Here is an 18,558-nt window from a genome sequence, read left to right on the forward strand (position 1 = left end):
TCCATGCCAAAGGACTGACAGAAGATGGTTACTGGAAAACCTTCAGTAAAAAAACAAACAAAATAAACATCAGCCTAAAAGAGAAACACTGAAAGACTGTCACTGAAAAAAAGTCTGTCATTTAAAAAAAACTAAATGCAAAAAATAAGTCAATATAAAATAATTAGAATTGCATACTGAAAACAGAGTATTCCTCAGATATTGGTGTTGTTTGATGCCAATAAAAAACTTTTCAGTGCAAAAAAGTTTTTTAATACAAAAGTTTGTTTTTCTTGGTCAACTTTTGATTTCAGTACCTGAGTTCTGTTGCTTAATACCAAATATTATTGTCAATGTTAGATAACAAAGTCAGTATTTTGGCTGCAGTGTTAGGTTGAATTTTGTTCTTGACCTACTGTGTTACAATAAGTGACCCTCATTGTAACATCTACAACACATCATGTTGTCATTCTCAACAAGTTTTCAATTCAGGTTGATGTGTTGTAAAGCACAACAATGTTTGCAAGCTGAGGTGATTTATGAAGCATCTATTTCATATCAAGGTGAAAGTCATGCCTCCAAAAGGCTTTAAGGATGACACTTTGAAAATGTGAACAGATTCATCAAAGTGGATTATCTTTGTGACCGAAAGTACTCTCCAGAGGTTGACCTTCTTTAGAATTCCATCACTGGGACATGCAACACAACTATGGGTGTGTTTTGAAAGATAAGAGACTGATATGCCAGGAAGGTGATGAAGTGAGTGTGTGTGTAAGTGTGCCTCACATGTGGTTAAGTATGACATAGTACTATCCATAGTTTCCCTGCAGACATTTGTATGAATTACATTTAGTTGAAGGGTTCGTCACCAATGACAACCTGCTTTCTCCCTTTTTTCTGGCATGTAATGACCTTGAGAACGTCAACTCCGCTTCATCCTCCATTTCTCCCTCCATTTCTGTCTGTTTTTCTACCTCTGAGGCAGGAGAGGTGTATGCAGGCCTGACATGACAGACCAGTTACAAATCAAAGTGAAGAAGCTTGACCCAACAGTTCATTCAAAAATGCATTTAACTTCACTCAATAGGATTTTAGGGTCGGCTGAAAAAAAAAGATCCATGTGTAAATCACTACTCTCGGTTTAGAAATATGTGTGCACAGGTTATAAACTGCTCTCAGATACATAATCTGTTCCCTAGAATTACGAATCCATGCCCACAGATTTTTTTGTCAGTTTTGAATAGTGAAAGGCTACATTGCTATGGAGATGAAGCCAGTCATTTGCATTACCTGTTAGAAAAACGTTACTTATTTCAAACTGATTAAGAGAGAAAAGACCCCCCAAACACACACACACACACACACACACATACACATACACACACGTTGGAGTGCTTTATTGGAGGACGTGGCTCAATATTAATTGAGGAGGAATATGTTTTATGAAAGATGATGATTTCATATTAAATATCCTGAGCCACATATTCATGGAAATGTAAAATTAAATGAGCAACTTCCCATTTTAAAATCAATTACATTTGAGCACATGAATTGCAAATCGGAATGCACAGTTTACAAAACTGTGGGCATGGCTTCGTAATTCAAGGGCACGGATTATGAATCCAAGAGTACAGTTTATAAACCAAGAGTACAGATTTATACCTGGATTTTTTTTTTTTTTCAGCTGACCCCAGGGAGGCTCTATAGGATTTCCATAAATAGCATTGAATCTCATTTTTTATTGGTGAGAAACACTTCGTTCAGTAAATGTGACATGTATTTGCTCCAAGTGAACATTATCAGTTTTTCACAGCTTGAAATCCTCTTTGCAGAAAAACAATTACTCTTAAACATTTTCCATGACAACACATTACAGGGAAAAAATATCTAAAAAGTTTGGAACTGGGCCCAAGATAACTGTCAGGCATCATGCAGGGTTTTAACTTCATGTAAACACCAAGAGAACTGTAAACACTGAATTTTAGGTCTTTTTTTATTCTTCAGAACCACACTATGTGATGAGAAGATGTACAGCAAAGTACAGTATTTTTTGCATGTGTCATTCTCTCCTGCTGTTCATCACATCTCTCTTAACATTGCTTTTTTAACTATTAGGTTATGTTTTGAATATAAATGGTCGTCCCTGGAACCAATTCGTGACACACAATTGCCTAAATATGCTCATAGAGTGTAATTTCTGCAACATTAAAACCTTGTACTTGTACTTGTAGTCATCCAGCAAATAAAGCACCCTGCTTATTGCCATTTTAGGGCCAAATTTAGACTGCATTAACATATGCAGTCCTGCACATCCCAACTGTGCAGTGCTTTAGTCAAGGTATGAATCGGGTGCTTAGTGTAGAGGGGAAAAAAAGCAAATTCTCATCTCAGAAATGATTGGAATATTATCGTTTTATCAAATCAAATGGTGGAAATGTCAGCATAATGTGTAGGTATTTCTCATTTAAACTTATGATAAACCTTGTTCCCAACGTTATTGTTACACATTGATTGTAAAATTGGGTTTGGAATTATGCATTTCCCTTGTGTGCCATATGAAGATATGAAGTCTGACAGTGTCCCCATCATGCTAGACTGAAGCCAGAGGAGTGGTGTGTGCAGGCCTGCCATTATGCTGGGGGTAGGCAGATAAAGACTTAACAGGTTTGAGTCCTGGATTGCCTTAAGCAGGGACCTTCATCTGCATGCACAAGGCTGCTGCAAGCCATCGGTGCAGCCACATAATGTCAAGCAATTTTCTGTAACACAAGGAAATTTGATTTCTAATAGAGTGGAGAGTAGAGATGGACACTCCAAAATCACTTTGAAACATCTCAGTTCATATCAAATACAGTTCAGCTGGACTGAGGCGTATCCTCATGGCATGGTGTCAGGCACCACATGGCCTGCACACCATAAACCATCTTGCAGGTAATACTGAATGATAGAGGAACTGCAGGCACTGTGGTTGTCTTTGTTATGGTGTGTTTACCTTATCATGACTCCCACAAAAACAGGAGTTTATTGTATAGTATACCTGTATAATTAAGCTCAATATTGTGGCCTGTTTAAAGTTTTTTTAGAGGGAGCAGGGAGTACAGCTACCAGACAGGAGTTAGCTTGTGTCTTTTCATATTAAATTGCAGGTCTGAATCTTTCATGTTGCTGTACTGAAAACATCTTATTACATCCTCTGTTGAAAAGGCAATTTTGTGTCGAATGGACCATTGAAATTGTAAATCTTAAAAGGTTGTGCCTGAAGCAAAAACAAAGATTTGATTTAAGTGCCATGATAAAGTTCAAGGCTGCTATGGACAGAATGGTGTAGAAGAAAACAAAAAGAAAAGAGAGGTAACAGACATCACAGTCTTCCACATCATGGCAAAGGCTTGAGCTTCATCTCGACATCAATCTGTCTCCAGTCTGAAAGCCATGACTCCTGTTCTCGCCAGTATGATTAATGGCTGCACACACGCTACTTCTTCAAAATCATGTCCATGAATTAAACAAAGGGCAGTGTTTCTACCATAGCTGTGAGTTTAAACAACTTCTTCAACAATGATGATGTCAATAGGCATCATGTTTAAGGTGGCCCAAATTTACTGGCAGTTACGTATGGGCACATTTAAATGCTTGCTGGTATTAAAATGGTGGTGCTGTCAGTTAAAAAGCTTACTGAGTATAAGGTGATGGATTATAACTTAATTATTAATCCCAGCAGAACCAAATTCTTTACCCACTCTGAACATAATGTCTTATATACATAATATTGGTCTTAAAAGTTTCTAATTTGTGGATGTGGACACAAACACTGCTGCTATTTGCATGTATACATGAAGTGCTATGTAGTGTGTCTGAGCCTAATACACATCTTTAGCCAGGTCTGTGTCACTTGCTCCAATCATAGCAGTGTCTATGACCCCATTTAGACCAACATAGTGATGTGGGTCAAACTTGCATCGCTAATTTATCTGAATAGGTCATTGCACATAAGAGAGAACAACTATGAGTTTTCCGACACAAGGAGACAAGTGAAACTGAAATGAATGTAATTATGAAATGAATATAATTATGTTGGTTTAGCAGGAGACTTCTAAGAAAAACAACAAAATCAGTCGTTTTAACCAAGTGCCCCAAAATTACATTTACATTCGAGTGACAAAGCCCTCTAGTGACCATGGTAATTATGAAGGGAGCAAAGGAGGAAATGAGGTGACGTTATGACAGAGCAACAACAATGTAGGGAGGAGTCTGGGGCAGATGGATGGGTCAACAAAACATAAGATTTAACTTGGGAGACTACTGTTTCCCATTTCCAACTATGAATCAATTTGTTTCTTTTGACCATGACCACAATCTTTTCCTAACCTTAACCATGTGGTTGTTATCGTAACCATGCTGATGAAGGACCTGTGACCTTACTGGAGTAATAATTTTAATCCAAACCACAATGTTTCCCTAATCTTAACAAAGCAACCCCAGGTCGTTTTTGTGTCTGAACCTAAGCAGACTGTAACCATAGCATTGTCACATCATAAAACATTTCAACAGGGATTTGTAATGGTTTTGGAAGGCACAGACAAACTGTGACCTTAGAATTATAAGGCTCCATCTGACATTTTTGTCAAAAAATAGTTATTGGATTATTATTAGTTATAAAAAAAAGTTTGGAGAAGAAAAAGACAAGAAATGCTCTGAAATGAAGACAGAGACTTGAACAAATGCAGCAAGGAGAGAAAATATTAGCACATTAATGGAGAAACATTTTCTTGATTGTTGTTGGTGAAACTTCAAGAACTGTAATATTAGTTCAAATCTGCCAATGAAAACCAAATGTAGTCATTTAAAACAAGCAGCTAATTTTTTGTGTGTGCCAAAATATCTCAAATCATAACTCCCTGAAGTAGCTCATACATTGATTTTGTGTATTTAAACAAAACTAGTGCAGTGCCTGCTCAAAATGTGCCTGTTTGGAACGTACCAATTTCTCATTACCTAGAGAGAACAGTGTCCATCCCCTAAATACCTTTCATGCAGACGATTGGTAGATGCTACAATTTACCGATGCTCCCTAAATGCCTCACATGCTGAATATCTAGAGACTACAATTTTGAATTGAGCTGAAGTTGATCAGATGAACTGTAGTGCCTGTTCAAAACGTGCCTGAGACATCCTGCACTATGCCTTTAACATACATACAAAGTTCCCATGCATAAGGAACGGGGATAGAGCTTAACTATCTAAACTTTTTCAATTCATTCTCTATGGTAGTTCTTATCACAACGGTTGTAATCCCACCTCTGACCACAATGTGGGTTGCAATGGCAGAGTGGTGCTGTCCGTATTTCCGCTTGTTAACTCCAAGGGCAGAAGAAGAAGCAAATCAATGTTGTTTATGAGGTATTTTTTATATATTTCTCAAGAGCCACTCATTTAAACAACTTAACATCGACATTGCATTTCCTTGATTCCCCAGCAATCCACCTGCCAGGTATGAAATAGATAAGATGAATGGTTCTCGAGATATGTGAAGGACAAACATACAGACAGACAGACGGAGATTCATTGCTTTATATAGAGAGATAGCGAGATACAACTAATCTGTCTACTTTTTTTCAACAAAATCACAGCTTTCTGTGAAGCCTCAGCAGAGAGAACTTTATAATCCCAACTGAAAAGTTCTCAAAGTTGCACTTTGGCCTTCAGTGTTACTGACCAAAGACATTTTTATTGTATGAATTAAGGTGATTTAGACCTTTTAGCATGGGCTTTTCAGCCTCCCAATGAATTTCCCAGATTTCAGCCTGAAATATCCCACATTAGGAAATGTACTTAATCTGGGACAATTTGGAAAAAGGGATACTTTTCTATTTGTCATTTATATTCCCAGTGTGATATTTGCATTTTCTTTTCTGATATGATTAGAAAAAATCTTGGGCATTTCACAATGGTATTGGTTGCGGATATAATGTATTGGCTTCATATCAAAATATATTGCTGAAGTGCCAATTGCAGAAATGATCCCATATTACTCTAATTCACCCTACATTAAGAGTGTCTGTTATTTTGACAAATAAAAGAGAACTATACTGTAACTCAGTTTTGCTAACTAGGTGTCAAAACTTTGAACCTCAATGTCTCAAAACCACTCAGAATACAGATAGAAACTTATAATTCTAAAGTCACGAAATGATGAAGCTGTGCCGATAGGGGTGTCAGATCACAAAACACTTCTATCTGTCATACTGGAGTATGTGGACCACTGGCATGTTTTGTCATTTAGTTTGAGGGACTCACTGTTTAGCAGAGGTATATGAAACTACACTGCAAACTGGACTTTGCAGATGGTGACAATCAGAGATTAACCTGTGATAGCTGTCTCATATGAATCGGTCCAACAGGTTAAATGCTTGTTAAATGTATGTCTCGTTTATGATTTGGAGAAAGGAGGGCAAGGCATATAGGCCTTTAATATTAAAAAATATCATATATTCTTGAAAAAACTCAGTATTTTCTATATTTGTGATTGAGACCACTCTGGAAATCCCTCCTTAACTCCATACTTCCTGAGGTGGATTACTAGTTTGTTGGAATTAGTCTCTTGGCTGTGATTAATCTGAGCATCATCAGATTTTTGAACGGCTCTTGGGAGATGTAAAATGGAATGAACATGAAAAGTGAAGTGAACAGATAAAAATAGCAAGTTCAGCTTCAGGCTTATTGGCATATACTGTACCTAAAAGTACCAGCCAAAAACAACAGTACTAATAATAACAATACCCTGTCAATGTGGGACAAAAGTGTGGTGCCACAGTGGCTTAGGCATTACCTTTGTTGACCTTTGTTGCATCTCTCTCACCCTCATTTTCCTCATCATCTCTCCATTATCACTGTTTAATAGAGGCATAAAATGCACCCAAAAATAACGGATAAAAAATCTATTACAAAACCAAAATGTATGTGACTTCTGCAGGTTTGCATTGGTCAGACTTGCAAAGCAGCAGTAGATCTTGTGTAACAAAGCTGCTTCAAACTGCTTCACACTGAATAAGCTGGTGTCTACTATTAACAGAATTTATAGATATTTACAATCACAATGTATTTTTTTAGAAACTATAAAATGATGAAATAGTAGTTACATTGCAGTGCTGTGATGTTTTAAAGAAGATCAACAAGTAACTACTGTTTTTATTGTTTTGAAATTGTACTGCTCTGATCCCAGGATAAGAGTTGAAGAAAATGACAAGAATAATCCCTTTATGTTTTATGGGCAGTTCAGGTTTTACTGACATCCTCCATTACCGTGTACAAGGATTGTATGTTGCATTTATTTATACAATACTAGTGTGACATGAAAAGCTGAGTAGGTCTTTTTCATCACACCATGGCTACACCATGACACAGCTGTGTGAAATCAAGGTTTCTCAATTACTCTATGGCTCGCCTTCCCATGCTTGTGTTACTCTAACTGGAGGGACACTCGCAGGCTTTTGTTACATGAAGTGCTCCGATTGAAACACAGTAGAGACAAGATGAGAAAATTGAAGAAGGAATTGGTTTGGGGCATTGTCAGGAGGTACAATATGTGTGCCTGTAATGCTACATTTCACAGTGCTCTAGAAATGTGTTTAAATTGTGGTGTTTTTATTGGGCCAGCAGCAGAGATTCAAGCCCCTGCAGCGGGATGTGCTGCCAGGAATAAGGAAAACATGCTTGTGTTGCTCCGATGGGAGTCGCTGCTGTATATGGAGGAGTTAGTTCTTTTAATCGAGTAATTCATTCGGTATTATCGCTGTAAAAAGCTGGAGGCACTCATCGTTTCTTACAGCTCAGCCTCATCAATAATCCACTAAAGACTAAATTATTCACAAAACTCTGGACACAGGCGAGGGGATATTATGTCTGTTGAACTTTACCAGCTGTATCACCTCATGCTCAATAGATTACAGTTCCCAAACTTTCACTTGTCTGTTACTACCAACAGCTTTGTGTTGACCTGTTGTTACTGACACACGTAAACACACACACAAATATGGATTTTCAATTATGAGCTTTTCTTCTATAAAATACTTTGTTGGTCTCTTATAAGTATCATGAATGGGATTTTAAAAATCCTGATATCTCTAAATGAGATACCACATTTTATCCATATTTGCTTTAATTAAATTCTAGTTTTGGTATAAACAATTGTACCATTTCTGGATTTTGAAACATTGGTTGGATGAAACTACTAATTTATGTTACCTGGGGCTCTATGAAAGAGTGATGGACATTTTTCTACATTTAGACTAAACAATAAATAAAAAGAAATATCAACAGATTAATTGATGATGAAAATAATGCTTATGTAGGTCTATATTAAAACAAGATACAAAATACAAAACTTGCTCTATCTAGCCCATATGAAATTAGCTCCAACCAGCATGCAGAGGTCTGACATGCTCACACAACATTTCTGGGTATGGAAGCCCAAAATTTCTGTTACCTGACATTGAAGGGCTGCCAACATACACAGTTACCCAGAGCAGCTTTTAAAACTACCTTGTGATTCCACCTGTGAGTATGTAGGTGTGAGCTGAATATGATGAAGTGCTTCCCTGTCAAAGGGTTACTTACAAACGTGTTGTCCCAGGAGAGTTTGTTGTGTGACACTGGCAGAGGGAGCGCAGTGACCCCAGTGATGGCCAGCTGAGGGATAGAGGCCAACTCTCACTGTGTTAGAGGACAAACCTCTCAGTGGTCGGTTAAACTAATCACCACAGGGACCAGCGGCTATTGCTTTGTTACAGGCCTGCATCCCACTTCAGAAATAAGTCTGACAGATAAATGAATGCACTTCATTCCGTTGCACTTTGAGCTTTCCACAATGCAAATACAGCTAACAAGCAGCCTGACTGCTCCATATTTATTCCTCTGGTGGCCAAACTGGCCATAGTCCCATCTTTCTGCCTTGTTGTGTTTCTCTTTTTCTTATTGCTTTCTTATCTCATTGTCATTGACATGCTATTATCCATTTTATTGTTTTGTTCCGGCACATATTGCACTCATTCATCTGGAGTGAGATCCTTGTTAATCCTACACATGGTTCCTTCTATTTTTCTGTTCTTTCAAGGAGTTCTCCTCCTCTTCACTGAGGTTGTTAGACAAAGCTAGGTAGTCTATTGTTCCCTGTGCATTGTTTACTTTGTACTGGGTCGTATAATGTTTTGCATAATCTTCATTTGAATGTGATATGCGCATATGTATAAACTGAACTTGATGAATAATCAACATTCATTAGACCTTGTTAGTCATTTTTCAGAATAGTTTAATCTTGAAAGCAAGCTCTCATATTATTTCAAGATTCATTTTATGAATTAATCAATGCCATTTTCTGCCTTGGTCGTATAGACAAGTTATTTTTTTAATCTCAAGGAGGGGGCAGAGAATCAGGACTGTTTTAATATATTCCTGAAGTGATATAATGATAGTGTGCTTTTTATTTTTTTTTTTACAGGAATCCAAATTAACAAAATGTTCTCAAATTACAACATAATAGCAATTATATGTACATGTTTTACACACACACACACACACACACACACACATATATATATATATATATATATATATATATATATATATAAAAACCTTGAAATGAAATGAAAAATTGGTGGGCATGGTGTCATTGGTGCTCCATAAAACAACTAGAAACAACTTGGTAACTATGACTAAACTTTGCAATCAGAATATATTAAACGTATAGTGACATATTGTTTTATCCTCCTTTTGTTAAGTGTTGATTAGCTCCATATGTTGCCTGTCCGAGCTAATATATCATTTTACCCTTGCACTGCTTCCGAGTCACTGATAGTGTAACTACCTGTCAGCGTTACAGTAGAGTGTTGTTGATGATAAATAAAATCACCTGAGAAATGCTTTGTTTAGAACAGTTATGTATCACAAGGATGATTCTGCTCCCAGGAAAAGTCATTACAGGTTAATGTTCTGAGAGTCAGTTGGTCATTACGATTAAGCAAATATATGAGACCCTGAAATGCGACTAATAAATACCGTTGTGCAAACTGAAATCCGAAGCAGCTTCAAGACCTCTCTGTCATGTTCTAAGAATTGTGCTCTCTAGAGAGATGATTACGCTCAGTAAGTTTTATTAAACTATGCATAGTATGGACTTTTGTTTTCATTTTATTATAATAAATGCTGTAACTTTCAGGTCATATAGTCATATTAAACACATATGTGATTGTGTTGAATGTAATGAATGCACTCAGGCATTTAACCATGCGATATATGTGTTAAGCACATTGACATTCTTACGGGGAATTAGTGTGTTGTTATGCGCGCTGCTATTGATTTTCAGTGAAAGCCCTCTTAGGAATGTCAAAGCCTTATACTTTTCAGATAGAATATCTTGATATGCTTGCCATGTGCTTGCGAGCATTTCCAGTTCACAGCAAGGAGAGTCTTCTCATGCTGTCTGACTTTGTCAACACTATTAAATTTAGAGGGAGTCAGAGATTAATAACTTCCACGTAAGGAGAAAATGGGAAGAGGCGCGGGCTTGGGAGCATACAGAAAGATTAATGAGTGTCAAACACAATGAAATTTCCATTAGATAGTAGAATGGCATACTTGGTCTTCTCAGTTTCCTCATCAGATAAGAGTTTGTTCAAGGATCACCAAGAAGTGACCTATTTTTATAGGTAAACATTTTTGTCCTTTCGGCAGACTTCAAATTAAAATTGACCTATTTTTAAGTTAGAAATAGTACGTTCCATAAGGCTTAATTCCACCCTCAGCTATGGGTGCTGTAATGAGCAAAATGATCACTATTTCTATTGAACATTTGGCTTGGCTACAAAAGTCATGCAAAGACATGTGTTATGTGCAAAAGTGGCCCATTGGAGGTGGATTACTGAGAAAAAATGCAGCTCAATCTTTTAGCTTCGGCTTCTTTATGACTGAAGGTGCCAACATGTACACACACACACAGGTACACACACAGAATCATGTCTCTCAAATCGCCGTCTCTGCAAACATGTCATTATTGTTATGATAGATGGCCCGCAGTTCTCAAATATCAACACATGAATACAACACTGATGAGCATGTTGAATACACATGCGACTTTGAGCAGCAGAAACATGGTAAAAAGCCAAAAATGATCATTGAAAACAACAGAAACAAATGAGGTATGTGTGCATGGTGTGAACAATGTCACTGGCACCTCCAGCTGGAAGGGAACAGCGGCCTGTTAGCTGTTAGACATATCCCATAATAGACAGGATGTGTCAGCACACAATGCATTAGTAGACCAGAGGTGGAAGTGAGGTAAATACTACAAGAAGAGCTTATTTCTTGAGGAGCAAAGAAGTGGTGTTGTCAGTCAACCTCTGCATCCACAAGAAACAGCACATTGTGTAACCTCCAGTCACTGCAGATTTGGTCAGGGCTTTTTAAGGAAATCCACCAGTCCTGCTTCACCAGCGAGCTGTAGGTGAGGCTCACTCTGGTATTTCATTCAGAGGAAAAAAAAGTTATGCAGGACAAGCAAATTGTGAGGCCACTCATTCTATAAATCTGTGCGAATTCTAATTTACACATGGAATGAAACCATTTATCAGGAGGCTGATATGTCCAAATTATTAAAAATCCAGGAATTTCTCTATCTTTATTCTGAAAATTGAAAAACAAATACAAATCTGATTGAATCAAATATTAAATAATCAAGTAAAATGTGTATTACAAAAAATACCAAGTCTCTGTATTATTACCTCGGTGGGCTCTGGCTAATTTGTAGCATAATCAGCAGTGCTTTTGTGTTTTTTCCACATTTTTCATCTCACTTTTTTATTAGCATAAGCTTGGTTGGCTTAAGTGCCTATTTACATGAAATTGAGCTGGACCGAAATTACAACTTGTGGATGCACAGAGATGCATAACTGCATGAAAATCAGTTAAAATTTTTCAATTTGATGATTGTTTGGTGAAAAATAAGTCAAACTTAGCAGTACTCTTCTGCTGGTATTATTGTATCTCTAAAAATGTATGATTCCAAAAACCCAATTGCAACAGAAAAAAACACCTTCATTCATGTCTGCTTAATGCTGTACATGATGGTTCAGTAGTAGACTTATTCTAAATCATATACTGCTGGAGTAGAATGCCAAACCTTTTGTAAAAAGATAATGGTAACTGGTATGGCAATGGTGATAATCGTGTGTTTTGCATCCTTAGTTTCCCATTTGGATGATTGTTGAACCATGCAAGCACCACCTTAACTACAGATCCTGCAAAATCTCATCAACATTCCCAGAGAAATCAGATGTGAGTTGTAACCTACCTCACAGATAGACTTTAACAGGAGGACCAGCAGTGGGTTTACCTTCAGGGTTTTGTTCCTCATACGATTTTCTGTTTTGCTGATGTGAGCCGTGTTGTGTAACATCTGGGGCAAAGGTCATTATGAATACCTTGTACTCCCTAAGAGGTTTTTCGTGAAAGCCGCAGTGTTTCAATGAGTTATTTTTTGTGTGTAACAAAAGCAGAGATACCAACTTGTCACCTTTGAGGTGGGTGGTTGACTGTTTGATCCTCCTCCTATCATATGACCTGGGGAAATCCAATTGTGAATGTTGAATTTTGTTTCAGTGTTTGTTGTTCCATCTGTGATGCCACAGTTTAAAAATGACTACCCTACTCCTTCTGTGAGTGTGGCTACAGGTTATTCTTCCTTTATATGATGAAGAAATACTCAGTGGGGTGACTTGATAGCTCAAAAAACCTGGATGTGTTCATGAAATTGAGACACTGAATGTATTTTCTCACCTCCTCTGTTCATTCCTTTAGATTTAGTAGTAGTGGCCTCTTACTTGACGCAAAAGGTCATTTAGTGATCTATTCTCATTAGAAATGGTTAGAAATAACTTTCTTACCATCACTCTATGTAAGCAGAGTAGCTTTTTCCTTGTGCCAAAAAACCTCTCTGTAGACTATCTTGATGAGGTCTTCCACATTACAAAGCAATTGATTTAACTCTTCTATCTTAACAATGCTTTCACCATGATGTATAGTATATTAGGTTTGAGGGTGGTAATGTGTCTGGGAATGGGCCTTTTCTGTGTATGGTGCTTTGACTTATGTCACTGCAGCATTTGGTGCTGATTTTGCAGTTTTTATCAATGAGTTCTTTGCTAAATCTGAGGCTTACCGGCAAATCTAGTGTTAATCTGTTCTAGTCTAAAGTCTTCTGTAACACTGTTTTGTCCTCATTACACCTAACTAAGTGTCTCTACCTGAAAGACGGCTGAGCGCTATCCTTTATGTAACCACTGGAGACAAACAAGACTATGTCTCTGGAGTGGTGATGAAAGGAAATTGTTTACCAATCTGCCATGTTAGCATATAATTTGCACAGAAAATTGAAAGTTATTGACTAGAAGTCTGCTCAGACAATGTCCAATCAGCCCATATGGGAAAGATTTTCTAAATTTCTTGTGATGAACAATTTTTCAGCACTTAATTGTTTTGATTATTATATATTATATCCCATGATCCTTAAACTATAGAAACATTACATGAATATAAGCATTCTTGATCCAAAAGAGAACATATTTTACATAATTTCCTGTGACACAGTAATCTTATAAAAGCAAAAACAAGACTAACTTGCAAATATGAAAGCACAAATGGTAAGGAAGATTCATTTCAAACTCTTGGTGATTTAATTGTAATTATCATTTTATGGGTTTATAATGGCATATTTTAAAAGAAAATTAATTTTATGTACGACTTTGGCCTTATTTTTGTGGTTCCTCCTATCATGCCTGAAGATAAAATTTCCCTTAACTTCATTGAGAGACATTGAATTAAACCAGCATTTAATGGGGAAATTGAACCAAGCTCCAGACAGGTTTTGAACAGTTTACTACTTACAACCTTTAGTGATAAACCTGGAACTGTTTGACCTATTGAGTTAATTAAACTGCCTAAATGCACCCTTAGACTTGGTCTCTTGCTAGGTTTAGCCTATAGCCTCCAGGTCATCCTGGGCACATATCTTTATGGATGGCTTTGTGTTAGCTCTACAGTAGACCCTGATCCCTTGACCCTAACCAGGAGTAAGTGAGTATATAGGATGGACTTATTTTTTTAATGGTTTGGGGGGCCCCGATGGCCAAGTATTATTCTTTGTTCATTCATTTATGGTTCACTATAGAGTAAGGAGTGTCATTCAGGTCATATCAGAAAAAAATGCAGAAATACGTGTGTTGTGTCTTTTGCAGAGTGGCATGTGTGTAAGTATATAGCTACAGATATTGGTTTGTAGATGTTAAAGAATGTGTTATACTTTATGGCTTAGCTTGTTGGAGGGTTTAATGAATGAATGAATGAAGGTGTGATATTTGTATTCATGTTTTTTCAAGAATTCCAAATGTCTTGTTTCTATCTGATGTTGATGTTAGATTCTAACATTTGGCATGTCATGACACGACCCAGTCTCACATCAAAATGTGTAATAGCTACATTGGTCCACAGCGCAAAATGTATTAGTTTCACAATATCAGCTCTAAAAAATTTTTTTGTTTTTTAGGGGTTTTCTTGCCTGTTCTTTTCTATTGGCCTGTGTCCACATCACTGACTGTCAAGTTTCTGACAGTCAAAAAAAGGCTAGCATTCCTTTTATTCTCAGTGGAAAAATGCAATATTTTAAGATAGTTTTAACATAAAAATGCGTGTAGCAAGAAATGTGCATTTTATTTTCATAATCTTTGTTCAGTGAATGTATATGATGTCAGTTTGTCAGTTTTTACGAAGATTTTTTCAGGCTTCCTATCGTTGCTCTGGTGGTTGCTATGTATGATGCTATTGCTGAAACCACATAGCTACTTGTTGTTTGAATCATTGTCTTTGCATTGTGTAGGTATCTGACCTATTATTTTATTTGTGTTGTTTTATGTAACTATTTGATGTTCTTTCAATAAAAAAAAATATTGTAGATGTCAAAACAATTTGAAATACAGAATTTGAAGCTTTGCAATTGGCTGAGCGGAGGACCCACCACCCAGAAGTATTTTCCTCACTGTCACCATGTTAAGGTTTTCTCTCTAAGGTTTTCTGAACACAAAAACATGAAAGTGTCCTTGATAACTCAATAGGTTAATGTCAAGGCCATTAGTTTTAATTATCTCTCCAACCTGAATCTAAACGCCACTATCTCTGTTAAGAAAAGGTGCTTTATAGCCTGTGATTGTAAAATGTGAAGTTGCACATTTAATTGTATATTTCCAAGAATATGTAGCTGAGGAAATTTAATATGAAATTATCTTTCTTTCCTGCAGGCCAATAGAAAAGAATAGGTCAAAAAACAAAAAGCGTAGGTAGTCTCACAATTTTAGAGCCATTATTGTGAAACATTTGCACATGCACTACTGTCTAATCTTGTATTTCCTGTAACCAACAATAGAGCAAATAACAATCATGCTATCATTGTTAAACCTTCATACTACCTATCTAACCTGCTGTTTCCTTGTTTTACCTCCTAATGCTATCAGTGGCTGGGACAAAAAGCAAAGCGAAAGGTGAGTTATTGCCTCCATTTTCTTGCTACATGATTTATGTTGCACGCAGTTCGCAATAAACAATGTTTGGATCACTCTTATATCTCCCCCAAGAGCCCTGGAAGCATTAACATACACAGGTTGTTGTGAAGCTTTCCGGGCATTTTTTTTTTAACTTTTATTTGTCCAGGAGAGGTTTGCTGAACATGTTTGCTCTTTCTCAGATACAACCTGTTTCACATATGTATAGATTCACATGCTCACACCAGGGAGCTGCCCGCCTCACCCAGTCATGCTTTTCCTCTATTTGGTCGACTGTGCAGCTCCACTGGAGCAGCTGGGGGTTGTTCCTGGTTCAAGGACAACTCAGCAGTGGATGAGGGAGGAGAGAGTGGTTCTCATTTGCTTTCTCTACCCAGATTCTCCCAGACATACTGTGCATTCAAACTGGAGACCTTCTGATCACAAGCCTGCTTCTCATACTTTTTATTTTACCGCTGCCCTTCAGTAGTGAATGCTTTGTCTCGATGTTTGGTGGTGTAGGTATTCACTTCATTGCCACTGATTCTGATCTACTGCCTAATAAATTGGCATTTTCAGATTCATTATGCACTGAACTGAGAAATACACCACCAAGGGTGTTTTTTTTTTTCTTCTTGCTCAGTCACGAATTACTTCTACCTTTGAGAGAAAATCCTGCTACAGAATATTTGATGATTTACAGACCGTTTCTCTTCCTTTCATATTGGATATACATTTACTGTTATTGTTCATGTTCTTGGTGACTGATACTGTTGCAGCATCCAAACATCAATACCTCTGTGCCTCAGTGACTGTGCCTGTATGGTTATTGAAGCAGCTGTTAATGCCTTTACTCATGGATTCCATATACATTTTATTTCTCTAGTTGTTTTTGTTTGCTTTGGATAAGCAGTTGACTAATTTTAATTTGAATAGCCTACTCTTGTTGTGTTGTACAGTGAAATGAAATGTTGCTTCCTACTAATGTGCCTTACTAACATCATATAATCATGCATTATTTAGGGCAGTGTCTTTTTGTTTGTTTGCATGGCTTTTTTTGTTTCTTTTGTTGTTGTTTTTATCTTTTTGGACATGACTTCAACCAAACCCACTGATTAATGTTGTTAATGTTCACGAATGAACGCCAAGGGTTTTTCCTTTTTTTCCCCCTTTTTGAAAATGCTGTGTTTTCTAATTACAGAAGTAATTAGGGGGCTAGTTTTTAATTAACAGAAGATACACATTCAGCATTCTAATTACAGTTAATAACTTTTATTAATAATGATGAAGATAATGACTATAACCACATGTATCAGTCTTGCATATTGATGAATGAATTTTGTCAGCTTTCCTATTGCATTCCAGTAATTGCCATGTAATTTTGGCAGTAATCGTTGATAAAACCTAAGGCCTAGAAGCCAAGATAAAAGATCAACTCGGTAGTTGTCATTGGGTTTATTTATAGAGACCTCCTGATTAGATTTATTTGCTCTCACCTGAACATATGAAGCAATGCTTTGACCAGTGTCAGTGCAGAGAAAGGAGAATTAATTTTTAAAGTGTAAATACTGTAGAAGGGGAGTAAACTGCTTCATGAGAAAATATTACATGCTCATCCCAAACTCCTATTTTTCAGCTTGAGGTAGCAGTAATAGTGAATTTTTGCAGAGTAAATTGAGAAATCTGTTCAGCTACTGTACTGGTAGTTATGGCAGAGGTAACAAAATGAAGCTGAAATAATGGATTCAGTTTTCATAATTGTGTTATGTAACCATTATGAAGGGCTTCGAGCAGGTTTAGTATGAGTTTAGCTGCATTTCAAGTGAAGTGTTTCTGATGGAGGTTATGTTACATCCAGACAGAGTGAGGATTCTTAGTACGATAAGGTCTTATTGAACATTTAAAAGTGTAACATGTTTCTGACCACATTATTCTGTGGGGTTATTTGGGAATAGAAGTGTTACAGTACAGTCTTGGTAAGTAATGTTTGAAGATCATGTGGCAACTAGTTTCATTCATTCCCACCTGATGACTCCTCAATATTTTAAAGGAAGTCCATACTTCTATTTAATAGGAAAACATGCAGCATAAATCACAATCAAGTGTTAATCAACTGGGTTGATCACTACTAAAAGCATTTTGGTCTTTTTGTCCAAATTTTGTCATTTTTTGTAACTGATAGGGAAAATCTTGCACTTGTTGAGTAATTGTTGAAGAGACTCCACAGGCTCCAGTTGATGCTTACTTGAATGTATGAAGTTTATTGAGAACAAATATTTGACATCAGAAAAGCACATGGACACAGTCATACCAAAAACTTAGCACAAACAGGAAACCAATCACTTCTTATAGAGTTGCTCAGGTCACGCCATTGGGGAGGGGAGAAACAAGGACACTTGGTGCCAGAATGAACTTTAATTGGAAAATATGCGGGCAGTTGTTGTTACCCATCCAAGGTTACCGCCTTATCTCCCAGCCTGGCGCCGTGAAGCTAAAACATCTCCTGTATGAGACCCTGGAGGCCAGAGTCAGGCCCTGTAGATGAAATCATCACATCAAGGCTTAATTAGCACATTCTTATGAAAAGACTCATAAGTTGAACGTTTCCATAAATTGAACATTGAACATCTCTCCTTCACAAATGAGCATTTTTTCTCTCACAGTAACTATGTGGACCTTCTACTGCCAGTCAGTGTTATCTCTCAACGTGAGAATACTTAAAAGCATCAGGATTTGACAAAAAACATAATCCCACAGTTCATTTGAGCACATCACATGTACAGTCATCTAAGTAACACCAGTTGGAACGTGTAATTTCCTGTTTCACCTGGAGAATACAGTATTTTTGACACACTTTCTGAAGCTGATGTATTGCCTCTTTCCTTTTTTCCTGTACAGCAAAACAAAAACACTGCTAACAGTTTCCCCCAGCAGGGATATTTATCGCTAGTTCTGTGGATTGTCCACCCCCTACCTTCCCCCTACATCCCCCACTGTG

General features: G+C 37.1%; 1 protein-coding gene across 2 annotated transcripts in view; it reads left to right on the forward strand.

Annotated features, from left to right (window-relative positions):
- Nucleotides 1-18,558, forward strand: part of cadm2b (cell adhesion molecule 2b) — a 161,764-nt gene that overhangs the window by 87,649 nt on the left and 55,557 nt on the right. The window contains exon 2 of one of the 2 annotated variants that reach the window (XM_044355292.1): nt 15,534-15,560. The exons of the other annotated variant lie outside the window; for it this stretch is intronic. Within the exon in view, the coding sequence (XP_044211227.1) occupies nt 15,534-15,560 (27 nt within the window). The remainder of the gene's footprint in view (nt 1-15,533; nt 15,561-18,558) is intronic. 2 annotated transcript variants of the gene reach the window in all.

Source organism: Thunnus albacares, chromosome 6, assembly GCF_914725855.1.
Source record: "Thunnus albacares chromosome 6, fThuAlb1.1, whole genome shotgun sequence".
NCBI classification, from domain to species: Eukaryota; Metazoa; Chordata; class Actinopteri; order Scombriformes; family Scombridae; genus Thunnus; species Thunnus albacares.